This window comes from Ovis aries, chromosome 15, assembly GCF_016772045.2.
Source record: "Ovis aries strain OAR_USU_Benz2616 breed Rambouillet chromosome 15, ARS-UI_Ramb_v3.0, whole genome shotgun sequence".
Taxonomy (NCBI): domain Eukaryota; kingdom Metazoa; phylum Chordata; class Mammalia; order Artiodactyla; family Bovidae; genus Ovis; species Ovis aries.
In genome coordinates this window covers 77,690,111-77,709,295 of record NC_056068.1, presented here as the reverse complement: position 1 = coordinate 77,709,295, position 19,185 = coordinate 77,690,111, and the positions used below count along the sequence as shown (strand labels likewise).

General features: G+C 39.7%; 1 protein-coding gene across 1 annotated transcript; it reads left to right on the top strand.

Annotated features, from left to right (window-relative positions):
* Positions 1–13,485: 13,485 nt before the first annotated feature.
* Positions 13,486–14,451, top strand: LOC114118366 (olfactory receptor 10AG1-like). Its single transcript, XM_027979112.2, has one exon. It carries the CDS (start codon positions 13,486–13,488, stop codon positions 14,449–14,451), a length of 966 nt encoding a protein of 321 aa, XP_027834913.2.
* Positions 14,452–19,185: the final 4,734 nt, after the last annotated feature.

Below are 19,185 nucleotides of genomic sequence, written 5' to 3'. Positions count from 1 at the left end.
GCCATGTAGAGTATTTGCAACTGTCAATTTATTTTTTCCTGGTGCATGTTTTTTCACAATTTATAGTTCGTGAGAGAGTGTCATATCCAACATATATCAAACTTGTTAAACTTTAAAGTAGATTCCAGTTTTATTTATGGAATTTTTCCTGCAGAGTTGCTTAAGTCTAAATTCAGGATTATCCTTTTAATAGCAACAGTTAACACGCCAACTATCATTTCCTTTATCCCTGGAAAAACACACATATCTGTTAAAGAAAAAATATGAATTGGTGTAAAAGAGTGCTATTTAAAAAAACTGCTGTCTGACTTTGAATGCACAAATTTATGCTAGTTTTTCTTCTATTCTTTGTTTTCTTCTCAAAAGTTCCCTACCATTCTCTCACTTACTCTGTCCCAGATGATATTAGTACCTAAACACAGACACACACATACTCAGCTAATCATGTTTCAAAGGAAAAGAAACAGTATACCGTCAAGAAGGTAAAATGCAAATGGCTAAGTGTAGAAGAATAAAAACTCCAATGTAAAGGAGCTGAATTATGTGAAAATACGTAGGCTGTAGAGGTTAACGTGCACATAACTTCACTGCAAATGCGTAGTGGTAGTGGCAGTGGTAGTGGTTTGGTTGCATCCGATTCTTTGCCACCCCACGCACTGTAGCCCGCCAGGCTCCTCTACCCAAGAGATTCTCCAGGCAAGAATACCGGAGTAGGTTGCAAATATATAACTTATTGCAACTAGATAGCTTTGTTGTCAATCTGTAGCCTTATAGAAATAATTTTAAAACAAATAGCTTTATTGAAACTATATGGGATGTACGTCAAATGAAAGTGTGGCACCAGAAAACAGAAATGTGGTCATTTTTTGCTTAGCTGAGATATAATTTACTGCCCTGGATGGGAAATTGACATGTACTTATGTTAGCGTTCTCTTTAAACTCTTGATACTAGCCCTTCTGTGGACACATTGCTATGTCTAAAACTCTGAATTTGTGAATTGGGCTCAAAGTGTTAAATCTCCTGAAATTGTATTATCATGTTTCCCTTTGTTATAAAATAAATAAGATGTAAAAACATAATTTATTAGTCATGGTTGCACTGTGTGTCAGTCATTAACTGATGGGTAAAGGAGAACAGAAAGATGAAGAATGGATACATACTTTTTATATATCTGTTTGATTATCCTCTATCTCCCTGATGTTTGACTTTAAATTTTCTCCAGTCAATACTGAGGAAGATATGGAAAACTATTCCCAGTCTAAAAAAAATAAATAAATACAACTACAGAAGTAAAGAGATAAACACTTTCTCTTGGTTCTTATTTAAACAGCTGCAGTAAATAGTTTGGTTGAACCATCTTCGTATAACAGGCACTGTGGACTCAATCACTTGTGGCCAGGTGAGTGCTTTCACATGCTCGTTCAATGGCTATGTGGAATGTGGGAGATGAGTGTGAAGAATGTTCTTAGATAATTTAGGCAGAAGGAGAGTAGAGAGAAAAAAGCAGTGCATCTGTGCTAACTTGGTTAAACTCTGATAAAGATAGGAAACTCCTGCATTTTTAAGATCTGAGTGTTCTAAAGCACAGTATTTGCAAAGAGTCGGATGCTACTGAGTGACAAACACACACACGTCCTAATTTAGGGAGAAGTTGAAGGTGAAGTGAAGTCGCTCAGTCGTGTCCGACTCTTTGCGACCCCATAGACTGTAGCCCGCCAGACTCCTCTGTCCATGGAATTCTCCAGGCAAGAATACTGGAGTGGGTTGCCATTTCCTTCTCCAGGGGATCTTCCCAACCCAGGGATCAGACCCAGGGATAGAACCCGGGTCTCCCCCATCGCGGGCAGACACTCTAACCTCTGAGCCGTAAACAATCATTCAGGGACAGGTGGCTTTGGTATTTTCCACTGATGACTCCCATGGCTTCTGGTGTCATTTTGCGGCTTTGCAGCCAAAATAAGGAGCAGTGGAATTCTAGGAGATGTCCTCTTGTTACCAAGTCCAAGTTCGCTCTGCTCTCCACACAACAGGCCAGTGACTGAATCTGAAAGACAAGGTGTTGAGGCAAGGAAAAGGACTTTATTCAGAAAGCAGCTGACCCTGAATATTCACTGGGAGGACTGATACTGAAGCTGAAGCTCAAATACTCAGCCTGATGTGAAGAGCCGACTCATTGTAAATGACCTTGATGCCGGGAAAGACTGAGGGCAGGAAGAGGAGGGGTGACAGAGGATGAGATGGTTGGATGGCATCACTGAATTGTCATGAGTTTGAACTCAGGGAAACAGAGAAGGACAGGGACGCCTGATGTGCTGCAGTCCATGGGGTCCCAAAGAGTCAGACGTGACTGTGACCGAACAATAATTGTCACATACGGTTGATTGTTCTCTCGAGGCCAGCTGTTTCCATGACATTTTCTTCAGCCATTTATTTTGGCCCCCTGGCCCTGGTCAAAATTCTCTTCCTTTGATAATTCTTGCTTTGCTGACTTTATGGCCTTGGGTTTCTGTGGTCAAGTCAGGAGGAAGGAGCAGGAAAGTTGCAGGAAGGGGAACACCTTCCAGAGCTCAAAAGGGGACCCTCGTCTAAAGCTCAGAAATGAATTGTCCAAGGAGGCACACTTGGTGACAAAGCAAGAGACTTTATTGGGAAGGAGTGCCCGGGCAGAGGCCAGGGCGGTGAGGGAGCCCAGAAGGACTGCTCTGCCTCGTGACTCACAAGCTAGGGATTTACGTTGATGGAATTGATTTCCAGGCTGTCTTTGGCTGATCATTCTGACTCAGGGTCCTTCCTGGTGGTGCAAGCATTGCTCAGCCAAGGTGGATGTCAACAGGAAGGCTTCTGGGACGTGGTAGGACTCATGGAGTCTCCATTTGACTTTTCCCAGATTGTGGAAAATCTGACCTTTCCCAGATTGTTGATGGTGTCTTGTTAGTTCCTTACCCGGACTTCCTCTGGTAAAATAATCCATGCAAATATGTACTAAGATGTCTAGTCAGGGTGGGGAGTTTCAGTCAGTGTGTTTCCCTAAGAGAAGCAATGTGAATACCATGCACATGAGTCAGCAACAAGGAATGCGTATTAACGAAGAATGCAAATTTCATTTCTCAGCAATGGCAGGAGAACATGGTGAGGGGGGATGGGAAACAGAATCACTCATCACACAGGTTTAATTTTGAGGGTCTTATTACACAACAGTAAAGATAAAAGAGAAAAATGTTAGCTATTACTATACTCGGGAATTAGACTTCAGAGTTAAAAGATTGTGATAGCTTGAAATGTACATTAATTTTTTATTGTTGTGTAATACATTATCAAAATTTTAGTTTAAACACACACACACACACACAGATACATATACAAAGACACACAGTAATTATTTCCAAGTTCTGTGGACCAGGAGTCTTATCACTGAGTTGCATATTCTGTGTAGGGTCTCACAAGGTTGCAATCAGGGTATTATCCAGGGTTGTAGGGCCAGCTGAGGATTAACTGGAGAAAGACCCAGTTGTGTTGGCATAATTCAATTGTTTGCAGTTGTTAGACTGAAGGCGTCACTTCTGGCTAGATACTGGCTGCAGGCTCTCTGTTCCTTTCTGCGTGGTCCTCATCATAAGCAACAACTAATATGACAGATTTCTTCTTTAAGGCAGCGTGGGCAATAGAGCCTCCTACCGAGATGGATGTTATAGGCTTCTGTAATGGATTCTTTTTTTAAAAAAAATTTAAATGTATATTTTAATTGGAAGTTAATTACTTTACAAGATTGTATTGGTTTTGCAATACATCAACATGAATCCACCATGGGCGTACACATGTTCCCAATCCTGAACCCCCCTCCCTCCTACCTCCCCGTACCATCCCTCTGGGTCATCCAAGTGCACCAGCCTCAAGCATCCTGTACCCTGCATCGAACCTGGACAATTCATTTCATATACGATATTATACATGTTTCAACGCCATTCTCCCAAATCATCCCACCCTCTCCCTCTCCCACAGAGTCCAAAAGACTGTTCTATACCTCTGTGTCTCTTTTGCTGTTTCTCATACAGGGTTATCATTACCATCTTTCTAAATTCCATATGTATGTGTTAGTATACTATATTAGTGTTTTTCTTTCTGGCTTACTTCACTCTGTATAATAGGCTCCAGTTTCACCCACCTCATTAGAACTGATTCAAATGTATTCTTTTTAATGGCTGAGTAATACTCCATTGTATATATGTACCACTGCTTTCTTATCCATTCATCTTCTGATGGACATCTAGGTTGTTCCCACGTCCTGGCTATTATAAACAGTGCTGTGATGAACATTGGGGTACATGTGTCTCTTTCAGTTCTGGTTTTCTCAGTCTGTATGCCCAGCAGTGGGATTGCTGGGTCATAAGGCAGTTCTAGTTCCAGTTTTTTAAGGAATCTCCACACTGTTCTCCATAGTGGCTGTACTAGTTTGCATTCCCACCAACAGCGTAAGAGGGTTCCCTTTTCTCCACATCCTATCCAGCATTTATTGCTTGTAGACTTTTGGATCACAGCCATTCTAACTGGAGTGAAATGGTACCTCATTGTGGTTTTGATTTATATTTCTCTGATAATGAGTGATATTGAGCATCTTTTCATGTGTTTGTTAGCCATCTGTACGTCTTCTTTGGAGAAATGTCTATTTAGTACTTTGGCCCATTTTTCGATTGGGTCATTGATTTTTCTGGAATTGAGCTGCAGGGGTTGCTTGTATATTTTTGAAATTAGTTGTTTGTCAGCTGCTTCATTTGCTATTATTTTCTGAAGGCTGTCTTTTCACCTTGCTTATCATTTCTTTTGTTGTACAGAAGCTTTTAATTTTAACTAGGTCCTATTTGTTTATTTTTGCTTTTATTTCCAATATTCTGGGAGGTGGGTCATAGAGGATCCTGCTGTGATTTATGTCGGAGAGTGTTTTGCCTATGTTCTCCTCTAAGAGCTTTATAGTTTCTGGTCTTACATTTAGATCTTTAATCCATTTTGAGTTTATTTTTGTGTATGGTGTTAGAAAGTGTTTTAGCTTCATTCTTTTACAAGTGGTTGACCAGTTTTCTCAGCACCACTTGTTAAAGAGATTGTCTTTTCTCCTTTGTATCTTCTTGCCTCCTTTCTCAAAGATAAGGTGTCCATAGGTGCGTGGGTTTATCTCTGGGCTTTCCATTTTGTTCCATTGATCTATATTTCTGTCTTTGTACCAGTACCATACTGTCTTGATGACTGTGGCTTTGTAGTAGAGCCTGAAGTCAGGCAGGTTTATTCCTCCAGTTCCATTCTTCTTTCTCAAGATTGCTTTGGCTATTCGAGGATTCTTACTTATATAATCATAGGCATCCTATCGTGTTTCCCTGCTTGGACTAGTAGCAGCAGACATGACCAACTACCCGCAATTGGAAGGTATTGACCGAAAGCATGGCTATCAGGAGGACCACAGACCCCACCCTGAGTTTGTCCATCATGGAAGGAAACTCACAGTGTTAATCTCCTAGCCATGCTGGTTTTATTCCTGGAGACAAGTTCCTGATCAAAGTATGGATAAATAGAACTGAAAGAATAGCACAGATGTCTCACTGAACTGATGGGGCAGAGATCAGAACTCGACAAAATATCCTAAGGTCTGTCCTGAGGCACAAAACGTAAGGGAGGTGTGTTGGTGGCTGGGGCTGGGGACCGGCCAAATTGATAGACCTGTATTAAATTTTCCTAAGAGTCTCTGGGAGAACGATGGGATATGCATATCCCAGAGAAAGTTGCAGGAGGCTTCTGGGAAAATGGCTATCATGTGGTTGCGGAAGGAATGGAGATACTAGAGATAAACCATAGCTCAGAGTTATAGGAGTTGCCTCCCAACCAGAACAGTCAACATCTGGGTATATTTGTGAGGTGGGCAGCAGTGGGCCTCTGGGCCAGACACCTGGTGTTGTCAATTGGAGTAGAATTGAGCCTTTCTTCTCACTCCAATACTCCAAGGACAAAGCCAGTGATAAAAGCTGAGCCTTGCTAAAGCCAAGAGACAGGCAGGTGCTCACTCCTGAGGTCAAGGAAGACTTCCCTGTCTGCACATGTGCAGGAAGTTCTTAGGGGTTGAAAAGAGAGGGGGCCCCACCCTTCAATAAACAGACATGCATCCATACACCTCTGTGGTGGGATCCATCTTAGAAAAAAATGTGCACCCCTCTTGAGGAGGATCCAGGGACCAGTCAGGTTGAAGGAAGAAACAAAACAATCGGCCAAAGGTAAACGAAGCCCTGGAAGGACGGTCCTATGTGTGTGATTTACACACCTCCACAGTGCACTCCTCCTCACCCAGGACACCCCCGTTCCTCTCAGGGTGTGTATCTCTGCCTAGTTTCTGATGTACTGTACTCCTCCTCATTAGAGACAATGTCCATACTCTTTCTTTCTGGGGGTGCATCTCTGCCCTGCTTCTGAGTTGGATAAACAAACTGTTTTCCTGTGTGATATCCCATGCATCGAGCAATATCTCTAATAGTAAAATTTGTACCTGTTTTTACAGTTTTTCTCTTCTTGAAACATTCTTGCTTTCAGCTAGGGCAAGAGTCAGAGATGCTTTAATTCTAGCCCCTGGTGGTCTTGTGGCTAGGACGCTTGGTTTTCATCCCATACACCATCAGTTCAGTTCAGTTCAATTGCTCATTAAATTACCTATAATATGGAAAGCTCAGGAAGACTAACCGACTGTCCAAAGGAAAAAAAAAAAGAATCAATTGAAAATGACTGCAAGATGTCTCAAGTGATGAATTTAGCAATGCCTCCCATAATCTCTTAATAATAGCCAAGGCCTTGAAATAAAATATAGCTAAACAAAGTTTGAGTTAAATACAGAGTTTCAGGGCTTCCCTGGTGGTTCAGATGGTAAAGAATCATCCTGCAGAGGAAGACCTGGGTTTGATCCCTATCTTGGGAAGATTCCCTGGTGAAGGGAATGGCTACCCTTTCCAGTACTCTGGTCTGGAGAGTTCCATGGACAGAGGAGCCTGGCATTCTACAGTCCATGGGGTAACAAAGAGTCAGACACGACTGCGTGACTTTTACTTTCACACACAGAGACTTTCAACAAATACATAAAACCTGTAAAAAATGCACTGAAATTTCTAGAGTGAAAGGTAAGAAGAAAGGAAATGAAATATAATTAAAAGTAAGTGAAATGAAAAATTAATAGGATTAGATTTACAGTAATTTGGACATGGTCAAAGAAATGTCAGTGAACTTGAATTCAAATTCTGGAAAGAATAAAACCCATAAAGTGAAAGAAAGTGAAGTCGCTCAGTCGTGTCCGACTCTTTGTGACCCCGTGGACTGTAGCCCACCAGGCTCCTCCATCCATGGGATTCTCCAGGCAAGAATACTGGAGTGGGTTGCCATTTCCTTCTCCAGGGGATCTTCCCGATCCAGGGATCGAACCCAGGTCTCCCACATTGCAGGCAGACGCTCTAATCTCTGAGCCACCAGGGTGCTCACTAAACCATAAAGAGTACTTTAAAAATGATATAAAAAAGTCACAGCCTCAGGAACAGGAGGATTGCCTAAAATTGTCTAAAATGAGAATAACTGAAGGCCAAGTGTAAAGCACTAACTATAATGACAGAATAATTTTCAAATTTCTTGGAAATCATGAATATATGTACTACAGTGAGCCCCTTTAGAATGAATAAGAATAAAATCTATCACACCACAGTGAGACTGTTACAGAATGCAAGATTGTGTCCCTGATGCACAGTGAAGCGAGACACAGCTGAAACATCCCAGTTTGGAGCAGAGAAAGCTTGACTTCAGGGCCATGCAAGAACAGGTGCCTCATACTCCAAAAACATTTGGAACTCTGACAACTGTTTTAACAAAACATTTTAAAATACCAGATGAGGGAGAGGTCCCAGTGTACATGGTCAGCTCATGTACAATTAGGTATTTGGTTGATTCTGAGGTAGCAGAGCAGCTAACATTATCAATCATTAGGTGCCAGTAGGTCTGGAAATCAAGCAGCTAATTTCTTCCACTTGGCAGTGGTTAATAGCATTTGAGGACTTCCCTGGTGGCTCAGCTGGTAAAGAATCTGCCTGTACAGCAGGAGAACAGGGTTTGATCCTTGGGTCGGGAAGATCCCCTGGAGAAGGGAATGGAAACTCACCCCACTGTTCTTGCCTGGAAAATCCCATGGACAGAGGAGCCTCTTGGGCTACAGTCCCAAAGAGTAGGACATGAGAACAACTAACACCTGACTTCTTCAGCATCTGAAAAACCCAGGAAATACGTGTGAACTGCTATTATCTGGGTACTTCACAGAGGAGCTAGACAGAGGATTTCAGGGAGGTGCAATAGGAGTCCTGATCTGTTAGACAAATGACTACTTAAAGCTAAAATATTGACAGATAAGTTGGGATTATAATATACATACAAGTATAATATATGACATCAATAACACAAAGAATGCATCTGAGGACCTGGCAGAACACTGTTACCAGATTATGACTTTTGCAAAATGTCAGGTGTGACGTGCTTGATGTGAGACATGAAGTGGAATGTGGAAAACTGTAAACAAAGATCTAAGTGGAACAATTTTAACTGTAGGCAAACATTGATATCTTGCACATTTTAAACTGTAAGCCCTGAAGCAATCACTGAAATAATAATAAAAAGTCAGAGTAAGATGTCAAATGTAAAATATAAAACAATTCATTCCAAAATTGGCAGAAGAGCAACAAAACAAAAGAATAAATGGAAACAAATAGGAATTTATAGTAAAAAAAAAAAGAAAAGAAAATGTTAAACAAATACGGACTAAGCAGTTCAAGTGAAAGGTAAACATTAAGATTTTAAAAAGCTGTATGTTCAATATCAGCCACCTTCAACTGCATTTTGAATAAACAGATTAAAAGTGATTAAAAGTAAAAGAAATGAAAGAGTGAGATAATTTCCATATAATAAATTGTTAATATTTTTGAATGTGCCAAAATGGAGAGAAGAAAAGAATGAGATAAGATATAAAGAAGAAAGAAAGTGAGATCTTTGCGATCTCATGGACTGTAGCCCACCAGGCTCCTCAGTCCGTGGAATTTTCCAGGCAAGGGTACTGGAGTGGGTTGCCATTTCCTCCTCCAAGGGATCTTCCCCACCCAGGGAGCGAACCCAGGTGTCCCGCATTGCAGGCAAACGCTTTACCGTCTGAGCCACCAGGGAAGCAAGGATTAAGAAAAACGTGTATATATATACGTTATTGTGCAAATATGTTCAGTATGGGGTGTGTGTGTGTGTGTGTGTGTGTGTGTGTGTGCGCGCCCGGGCACGCTAAATTGCTTCAGTCACGTCGGATTATTGGCAGCCCTATGGATTATAGCTCTCCAGATTCCTACGTCCGAGATTTCTCAGGCAAGAAAACTGGAGTGGGTTTCCATGGCCTCCTCCAGGGCATCTTCCCAACCCAGGGATTGAACCCTGTGTCTCGTGGCTCCTGCACCGGCAGGTGAGCGTCTTTGGCACTAGCGCCCCCTTCAGTGTGTTCTGAGTATAAAGCAAATCTGTCAAAATCAGAAGCAAAGACACCTCTCAAAACTTTTGAAATAGGAAAGCATTTGTTAAGCAACAGTAAGATGGGAAAAAACGAATCAGACATTTGCTTGTTCTATACGTATTTTATCTTGTTTCCCTGCTTCATCCATAATCTTCCATAAACAAATACAGCTTTTTTGTGTGTGTGTGGATTACATTAATTATTTATTTATTTTTTGGAGGCTAATTACTTAAAATATTGTATTGGTTTTGCCATACATTGACAAGAACAGCCATGGGTGTACATGTGTTCCCCATCCTGAACCCCCCTCCCTCCTCCCTCCCCATCCCATCGCTCTGGGTCATCCCAGTGCACCAGCCCCGAGCATTCTGTCTCATGTGGAACCTGGACTGGCGATTCGTTTCACATGTGATAATATACATGTTTCAATGCCATTCTCCTGAACCATCCAGCTTTTGTTGGTAATAAGAATATTTTCCAGCTTCAGGAAGAGATTTTTGTAAGAATTCCCCCTGGCGATGAGTGTTGTGTGTGTGTACACGGGGCGAGGGGGGCGGGATGTAAGACGCATCTTCTCTTCTCCGGCTACGCGGAGCTCGTGTTAGAGCCTAGTCATGATCCTCAAATTCTCACTTTGTGCACACTGGGCATTTAGGGATCCTTTCCCTAGGAATAGCGTGGTTTGAGTCACAGCGTACCTGGTCAAAATTCTGTGTATAACACAGTCATAAGGTTCCTGCTGGCACATGCTGCGTGATAAGTGTTTGCCCTAAAACCTGTGGGGATGGTAGGGCCACATGATTCAGAGTCAGAAAACATAGACTTTATTCTTTTACTTAGAGTCAATTTCTACCTTTTTGGCAGTGAAAGTGGGATCCAGCCCATAGAGATCAGTGTTAGCTACTATTTGAAATTACCTAACATCCCTAATAGAACTGTGCTAAAATAATTGCAAGGGAGTATAACCTCCTGACTAAGGAAAAACACTGAGGCTCAAAATTTGAAGAAATAGTCTCCTAATACATTGGAGATGAGCAGAAATCCAGGCCTGGAAAATGACTCTGTTACAGGAACAATAGCAAAACTTAGTCTGTAAATATTAGATTCATGCTTGAAGTGCTGCTCTCCACAAAATATATGCATGTGGGTTGAAACTGAGAAATGTAAATTACTAAATCTTTCAACAAGAAAGAGGAGTTTTTAATTTAGAAAATTTTATAAATAATGGTTGTTCTTGGGACTTCCTCGGCAGTCCAGTGGTTAAGACTTCACCTTCAAGTTCAAGAGATGCAGGGTCCATCCCTGGTCAAAAAACCAAAAAACATGAAACAGAAGCAATATTGAAACAAATTTAATAAAGACTTTAAAAACGATCCACTTAAAAAACGTCAAATAATATAGTTGTTCTTAATCTTTGTTTACAGATTTCATTAATGAGTGGTATGTGTCTGTTCAGGGATTCCCCGTGTGTCTGAGAGATAATCATACTTTAAATAAAATAATCAGTTTTGCTTAAAGGTGAGAGAATAAGTAGAGCATGATCAGATGATAACGATGCATGGTTTTTAAAAAAAGACTGTTCAGAGAAATTATAGAGAATAAAATAACATAGGTAAGAAATCAGTTGATAAAGAATTTGAACATCTTCCTGCAGGTACTGTTGGATCATTCAAAGTGTTTCTTCTTCTAGGATATCTTTGCCTGCTGACTGCATTTAGGAAATGGAGAAGGCATGAAAGTATATTATGTGGAAGGCCTGAAGGAAAGTCTGGTCTACTATGGAAGAATTGTTTGCAAAATCACACCAACTTAATTGCCAATAGGAGCAGGTAACTAGCAATTTAGATGTATAGAGGGAAAAGAAATATTCCCTTGAGGAAGAAGTGAGGAATTCCTCTATAAAGAGCCTTGCTTTATGAAAGCAAGTTAAGTTCCTGTTTAAAAATCTTACAGATCTTAAACAAGGTAACATTTTAAGATATATTAAAAAAATTGATCAGCAGGAATAAAGTAACCAGAAAAATTTGAAAAAGGTAAATATAAACTATTATATATTAATATTCTATTTTAATTCAAGGCAGTTTCTAAATTTCAGGATCAAGATTTAATAAATAATATCAAACAACTATGGGCTTTCTCTTGTGGCTCAGATAGTAAAGAATCTGTCTGCAATGCAGGAGAACCAGATTTGACTCCTTGATTGAGAAGATTCCCTGGAAAAGGGAAGGGAATTCCCTTCATTTCAGTATTCTTCCCCGGAAAATTTCACAGGGTAGGTAGGCTGGTCTCCATGGTGTCACAAAGAGTCCGGCATGACTGAACGACTAAGACACATGTCCAACAACTAAAATCATGAGTATATAGGGGTTGAACACCTATTTATTCTTTAAGATATCCTTGTTTAAGTTAGATATCTTATTTTCTGCATTAAAAAGTTAATGTGTTTGAAGCATTTGAAATATATGCTTTTAATGTGTCTATTGCTAACATAATACTAACATTAATATTATTCATTTCAAGAAATAATCTATTAAAACTGTAATCAAAGAATGTTATATTGCATTCAAATTAATCAAACATATTTTGATAAACTGACAATAAAGTAAATGTTGCCATTACAACTAAAATAATTTCAATGAGAAAGAATCACATTTTACTAATGAATTTCCTTCTATAGAGCTTCCTGAGTGGCACTAGTGGTAAAGAATCTGCCTGCCAGGGCAGGAGACATAAGAGACACGGGTTCGATCCCTGGGTCAGGAAGACCCTTTGGATGAGGGTATGGCAACCCACCCCAGTATTCTTGCCTGGAGAATCCCATGAACAGAGGAGCCTGGCAGGCTACAGGGTCACAAAGAGTTGGACGTGACTGAACATCTGAGCACTTCCTTCTATAGGGGAATACATGAGGCATTTTTTACACCCTAATTATAATTTCCTGAAAAAGAATATTTAACTTAACCTTTTTGGTTGATTTTTATTATTGTTTATGTTACCCAGTCAAAACAGACCACAAACAGGGAAGGAATTGAACGCAATATCTGACTACATTTGTGAAACTTTTATATGTATTGATCTTTCTTTTCCTTAGGAACATTTCATTTTGGCAGAAAAGTATTCAAATGTCCAAAATTACTGCTGCTGCTGCTGCTAAGTCGCCTCCATCTTGTTCGACTCTGTGCGACCCCATACACGGCAGCCCATCAGGCTCCTCCGTCCTTGGGATTCTCCAGGCAAGAATACTGGAGTGGGTTGCTATTTCTTTCTCCACCAAAATTATAGGATTAAAAACAGTTAAATGTCAAACAGTTGTGTTTTCAAGCAATGAGATGTATTTTAATTCAGTAATTTGGAATTCTGATCGGTGGAACCTTATGATTTTCAAAATAAAAGCTTTGTCTCTTGCATTCTTACAGTTTTAACTTTCTCACTCCTTAGAAAATCACTTCTAATTATAATTTCTACTTTTAAGTTAATTTAGAAGCATTTATGAAGCAGTAAATTAGGGCAGAGCTTTATGCCATATCTTTATAAAATGAGTTATTAGATATAATGTTAAGGGTAAAAAGTATATATAAATAATCAATAGAACATTGTGTTAGATGTTTTAGACCAGATAGTATATTATAAACAAGATTGATTGGGGAATGAAAATCATGGAAGTTAGACAATTAATTGATGTTTTGACTGTAAGAAGTAGTTTATCTGCTTTCTCCATTCTCATGCCATAATTTAAATTAAAATAATGAGACATGTAGTTTTATTAGAATGTAGATGTAACATTATAAATCATTTCAGATTTTTTTCCTGCAGATGAGTTTATAGCTCCTGATTTCAAATCAAATCTCCCCAAATCACAGAACACAAGTGTGTCAGAAAGTAACTGAGAACTTATTAGAACTAAAGCCCATGTCCTAGCCAATTGTACAAAAAGAAAATGCAGTCAAGAAATGTAAATTTAGAGAGAGAAGACCATTTGAAAATTACAGAAACAAATCTCACTATCATGATGGACTTTGTCCTCTTGGGTTTCACTGATATTCCCCAATTTCAGTGGTTTCTTCTTGGGATATTCTTAGTCATCTATGTGATTATCCTGTTGGGGAATGGCACCATAATTCTAATAACCAGAGTAGATGCCACTCTTCAGACGCCCATGTATTTTTTCCTTGGCAATTTTTCCTTCCTAGAAATCTGTTATGTATCCATCACTCTTCCCAGGATGCTCATGGACCTTTGCACCCAGAAAGGAACCATTTCTTTTTTAACTTGTGCTACACAAATGTGCTTCTTCCTTATGCTGGGAGCCACTGAGTGCTTCCTCCTGGCCGTGATGGCCTACGACCGCTGTGTGGCCATCTGTGACCCTCTGCACTATCCCCTGGTCATATGCCCCGAGGTCTGCATCGGGCTGGTGGTTGCCTCCTGGATCGGTGGTGTTCCAGTCCAGATAGGCCAAACATGCCAGATTTTCTCTCTGCCTTTCTGTGGCTCCAACACAATCAATCATTTCTTCTGTGACATTCCACCATTATTAAAACTGGCTTGCGGAGACATCTTTGTGAATGAGATAGTGGTCTATATATTTGGTATAATGTTTGTCACTGTTCCCTTTTTGCTGATACTTGGATTCTATATCAGAATTATCTCCACCATCCTTAAGTTGCCAGCAAACACAGGACGGACCAAAGCTGTCTCCACTTGCTCTTCCCACATCACTGTTGTACTTTTATTCTATGGATCAGCCACTGTCACCTACTTAAAGCCTAAATCGAATCAGCATGAAGGTATAGACAAACTGATATCTCTTTTCTACACCATTTTGACTCCAATGTTCAATCCTATCATATATAGTCTGCGGAACAAAGACGTTAGAAAGGCAATTGGAAAATTTCTTCCTTAATTGTCAGGATTATGAGACATTTGAAATAATACAGAAATTATGCTGCATTTCTGTATGTAATTTGTTCACAGACTTGATTGGAATTTGCTGTTCAATATTGTCCTAAATTTTTAAATACAGCTCATGCTGTAATTTCCTTTTAGTAGAGAGTTATGTCTTCAAGGTTATGGCAATGGTGTTCATTTACTTAGCAATGTTTCACTTTTAAAGATCAGTTTTCTCCTTACTGTAAAATAGTAAGTAGAAACGTCTAAGGGGATTCCCTGGTAGCTCAGACGGTAAAGCGTAAGGTGTGATATTCAGGATGTGCTATAACTGAAAGAATGACATTTTCCCTTTTTTTATGCCTTTCTATACTCCACCACTTCATGGGAAATAGATGGGGAAACAGTGGAAACAGTGGCAGACTTTATTTTGGGGGGCTCTAAAAACAATGCAGATGGTGATTTCAGCCATGAAATTAAAAGACGCTTACTTCTTGGAAGGAAACTTATGGCCAACCTAGACAGCATATTAAAAAGCAGAGATACTACTTTGCCAACAAAGTCCATCTAGTCAAGGCTATGGTTTTTCCAGTAGTCATGTATGGATACGAGAGTTGGACTGTGAAGAAAGCTGAGCAGCAAAGAATTGATGCTTTTGAACTGTGGTGTTGGAGAAGACTCTTGATGTCCCTAGGACAGCAAGGAGATCCAACCAGTCCATCCTAAAGGAGATCAGTCCTGAGTGTTCATTGGAAGGACTGATGTTGAAGCTGAAACTCCAATACTTTGGCCACCTCATGCGAAGAGCTGACTTATTTGAAAAGACCCTGATGCTGGGAGGGATTGGGGGCAGGAGGAGAAGGGGACGACAGAGGATGAGATGGCTGGATCGCATCACTGACTCAATGGACATGAGTTTGGGTAAACTCCGGGAGTTGGTGATGGACAGGGAGGCCTGGCATGCTGCGATTCATGGGGTCAGAAAGAGTCGGACACAACTGAGCGACTGAACTGATCTGAACTGATACTCTACTTTTATGCTGCTGCTCCTGCTAAGTTGCTTCAGTCGTGTTCAACTCTGTGTGACCCCATAGATGGCAGCCCACCAAGCTTCCCTGTCCCTAGGATTCTCCAGCCAAGAACACTGGAGTGGGTTGCCATTTCCTTCTCCAGTGCATGAAAGTAAACAGTGAAAGTGAAGTCACTTAGTTGTGTCTGACTCCTAGCGACCCCATGGACTGCAGCCTACCAGACTCCTCCGTCCATGGATTTTCCAGGCAAGAGTACTGGAGTGGGGTGCCATTGCCTTCTCCTTTTATATTATCGGTTAAATAAATAAAACACCCTCAGGTGCTACAGAATCATTACTAAGTGATTTCCGCATAGGGAAAAAACAAGCCTAAATATGTAAGGGTATAAGTATGAGAAGTACTTATAAAAACAATAATGTGTAGTGCAATGTTTATTGCAGCACTATTTCTCTAAGCAAAAAAAAAAAAGGAAAATGAATGTTCATACTGAGAAAGGTTTTAACAAATATTGTGCATAAATATAATAGACAAATATGGAGTCATTAATAAAACACATTACATCTATATGGTAAGGGCCCCCAGTAAATCATTTATTCTAGTATCCATGTTTTTTTGCCATTCCTTCCTAGACTGACCCTTTGTTTAGCTATATGATTACCTTTGGCAAGGAAACTTTAGTAAATATGAATAGCACTTTGACATTATAATTTGTCCTCTCTAACAATGGAAATCTTTTCATCACTGTGTTAAAAAGTTCAGTCTAGACTCCTGGAACATTAAAGAGCACATAGAAAGAAACTACAGCTCATGTATAAATGATATAAAGATGGAATCAATTTCAACAGACTTGCAATCTGCTACTTTAAGTGTTTTTGAATTAATTACACAGCATTCTTTACATCTTCTTTAAAGCGTATATTATTCATCGATGTTAAACATTTCTCAATCTCTTTCTATTCTAAAATGTGCATTTTAATTGTTGTTTTGGAATACTTATATATGATAAATTTTTCTAAGTACTTTCATGTCTGAAAATTTACTTCACAAAGTTAATATCTTTGGTCTAAAATAAAAGTCTCTCTACTGAGTACTGTAGATCAAAATTTGAATGACCTTCAGTTTTACTACAAAGGAATAAGGCACACACACTGTTAGATATTGGGAGTGAGGATAAAAATTTCACGACCTAATTTTTTTAAGTCTACAGTTCTCAACACAATGGTACATGCGTCTTTACTTTTTTAAGGAAAAAAATTACCAAAAAAGACCAAAAAGTGTAAAACTAAACTAACAAATAAAACCCAAACAAACGAACAAGTCAGATTATGTTCATATGTTCTATGGGCACAGTGGAATTAAATTTAAATGATATTTTGTGAGTGGTGGGGAATGATGAAGGGAGGGAGCATGAGAATATTTCTGCATATGATAGACATGTTCTCTATCTTGGCTGAGATGGTGGTTTCACTGGTGTACACACATGCAAAGTATGTCTAATTATAAGTTTTCAATATTCACTGTTTATTACACTTCATGCATTAGGGCTTCCCAGGCAGCTCAGCTGGTAAAAAATCCACCTGCAATACAGAAGACCCCAGTTCGATTTCTGGGTTGGGAAGATCCACTGGAAAAGGGACAGGCTCCACTTCAGTACTCTTGGGCTTCCCTGGTGGCTTAGCTGCTAAAGAATCCGCCTGAAATTGGAAGACCTGAGTTTGATCCCTAGGTTGGGAAGATCCCCTGGAGAAGGGAATGGCTATCCACTCCATTATTCTTGCCTGGAGAATTCCATTGACTGTACGGTCCGTAGGGTCCCAGAGAGTCGGACATAACTGAGAGACTTTCATTTTCACACATTAGCAAAATGTAAAAAGAAATTTTTGAAAGATTGGAATTAAAAGTAGAAACTTTCAGTAGGCAAAATCAATACAATATTGTAAAGTAATTAATCTCCAATTAAAATAAATAAATTTATATTTAAAAATTTTTAAAAACAATAAATGCAAAAAAAAAGAAAACAAAGAGGAATTGTTACTATCAGTCTTGATCTATCAACAATGTCAAACAAACATTTAGCCTGTAGTAACATGAACTGTTGGTAATTTCATATCAGAAATAAACACTGGGATGACCCAGAGGGATGGTATGGGGAGGGAGGTGGGAGGGGAGTTCAAGATGGGAAACACGGGTATGTCCGTGGTGGATTCATGTTGATGTGTGGCAGAACCAATACAATATTGTAAAGTAAAAAAAATAATAATAAAAAATATGGTAAAGACAAGAATAACATCACATGTGTTTCTATTTTATTTTCAATACATATGTGTCTTTAAAACAAGCATTTTAACATTATAATTATATAACACTAGTTCATAAAAGGTATCATAGGTCTTACAGTAATTTGGTAGGTAATGATCAAGTGTTCAGTTTCTACTAATGCCCAGTAGCAAGTCAAGAGCTCAATAGTAAAAAGAAGAGTACTTTGAAGAGAATGAAAGAGTCTTACTCAAAAATCCTAAAGGCTTGAGCCATAATTCACTTTTGGAGACCTGTCAAAGGCTTCAAGCAGCATTACTATCTGCCATGGACACTTCAAACACCATTGGATCTACTGAAACATATGGACCAAGTGATAGAGAGGCTTAGATAATAGCTTGGACCTATTGCAGAGCCTTCTATTGTTCCAGGCTTCATTCAAAACTAGCATCTTTTCGGGTCACTTGGGAAACGGGCCATAGGAACATACTTAAAAAAGGAATATGTTGCCTCCCAAATCTAAAAAGGCCCAGTAAATCTGATCCTTCTTTCTTTACTCTAGGAAACAACAGATGCAACAATGACTATTCATCTGAGAAGAGCCATCTCAGCATGCTCCACTTCACTGGCCCCCTAGAAATTCCATTGAGTCAGAAGACCCTTGAAATTTAGTCATGTTTATTTCTTAGCCAGTGATAGGAAAGTAAGCCAGAGCATTTGCTGCTTCTTGTTCCCTCGGTCCAGTCAGCATCATTCCATCAGTGTTAGACCCAGTGTTCTGTACTTTGGAAGAGAAAGATGATGAAGAGCTCTACAAACTAAATTATGACAGAAGGATGGAGAGCTTCAGTTCAGTTCAGTGCAGTCACTCAGTCATGTCCGACTCCTTGCTGCCCCATGGACTGCAGCATGCCAGGCTTCCCTGTCCATGACCAATTCCCGGAATTTACTCAAACTCATTTCCGTTGAGTCAGTCATGCCATCCACCATCTCATCCTCTGTCAACACCTTCTCCTCCCACCTTCAATCTTTCCCAGAATCAGGGTCTTTTCAAATGAGTCAGTTCTTCTCATCAGGTGGTCAAAGTATTTGAGTTTCAGCTTCAGCATTAGTCCTTCCAATGAATATTCAGGACTGATCTCCTTTAGGATGGACTTGTTTGATCTCCTTGTAGTCCAAGGGACTCTCAAGAGTCTTCTCCAACACCACAGTTCAAAAGCATCAATTCTCTGGTGCTCAGCTTTCTTTATAGTCTAATTCTCACATCCATACAGGACTACTGGAAAAACCATAGCCTTGACTAGATGGACCTTTTTTGGCCAAGTAATGTCTTTGCTTTTGAACATGCTGTCTAGGTTGGTCATATATGTTCTTCCAAGGAGCAAGCATCTTTTAATTTCATGATTGCAGTCACCATCTGTAGTGATTTTGGACCCCCCAAAATAAAGTGTCCAGTAGTTACA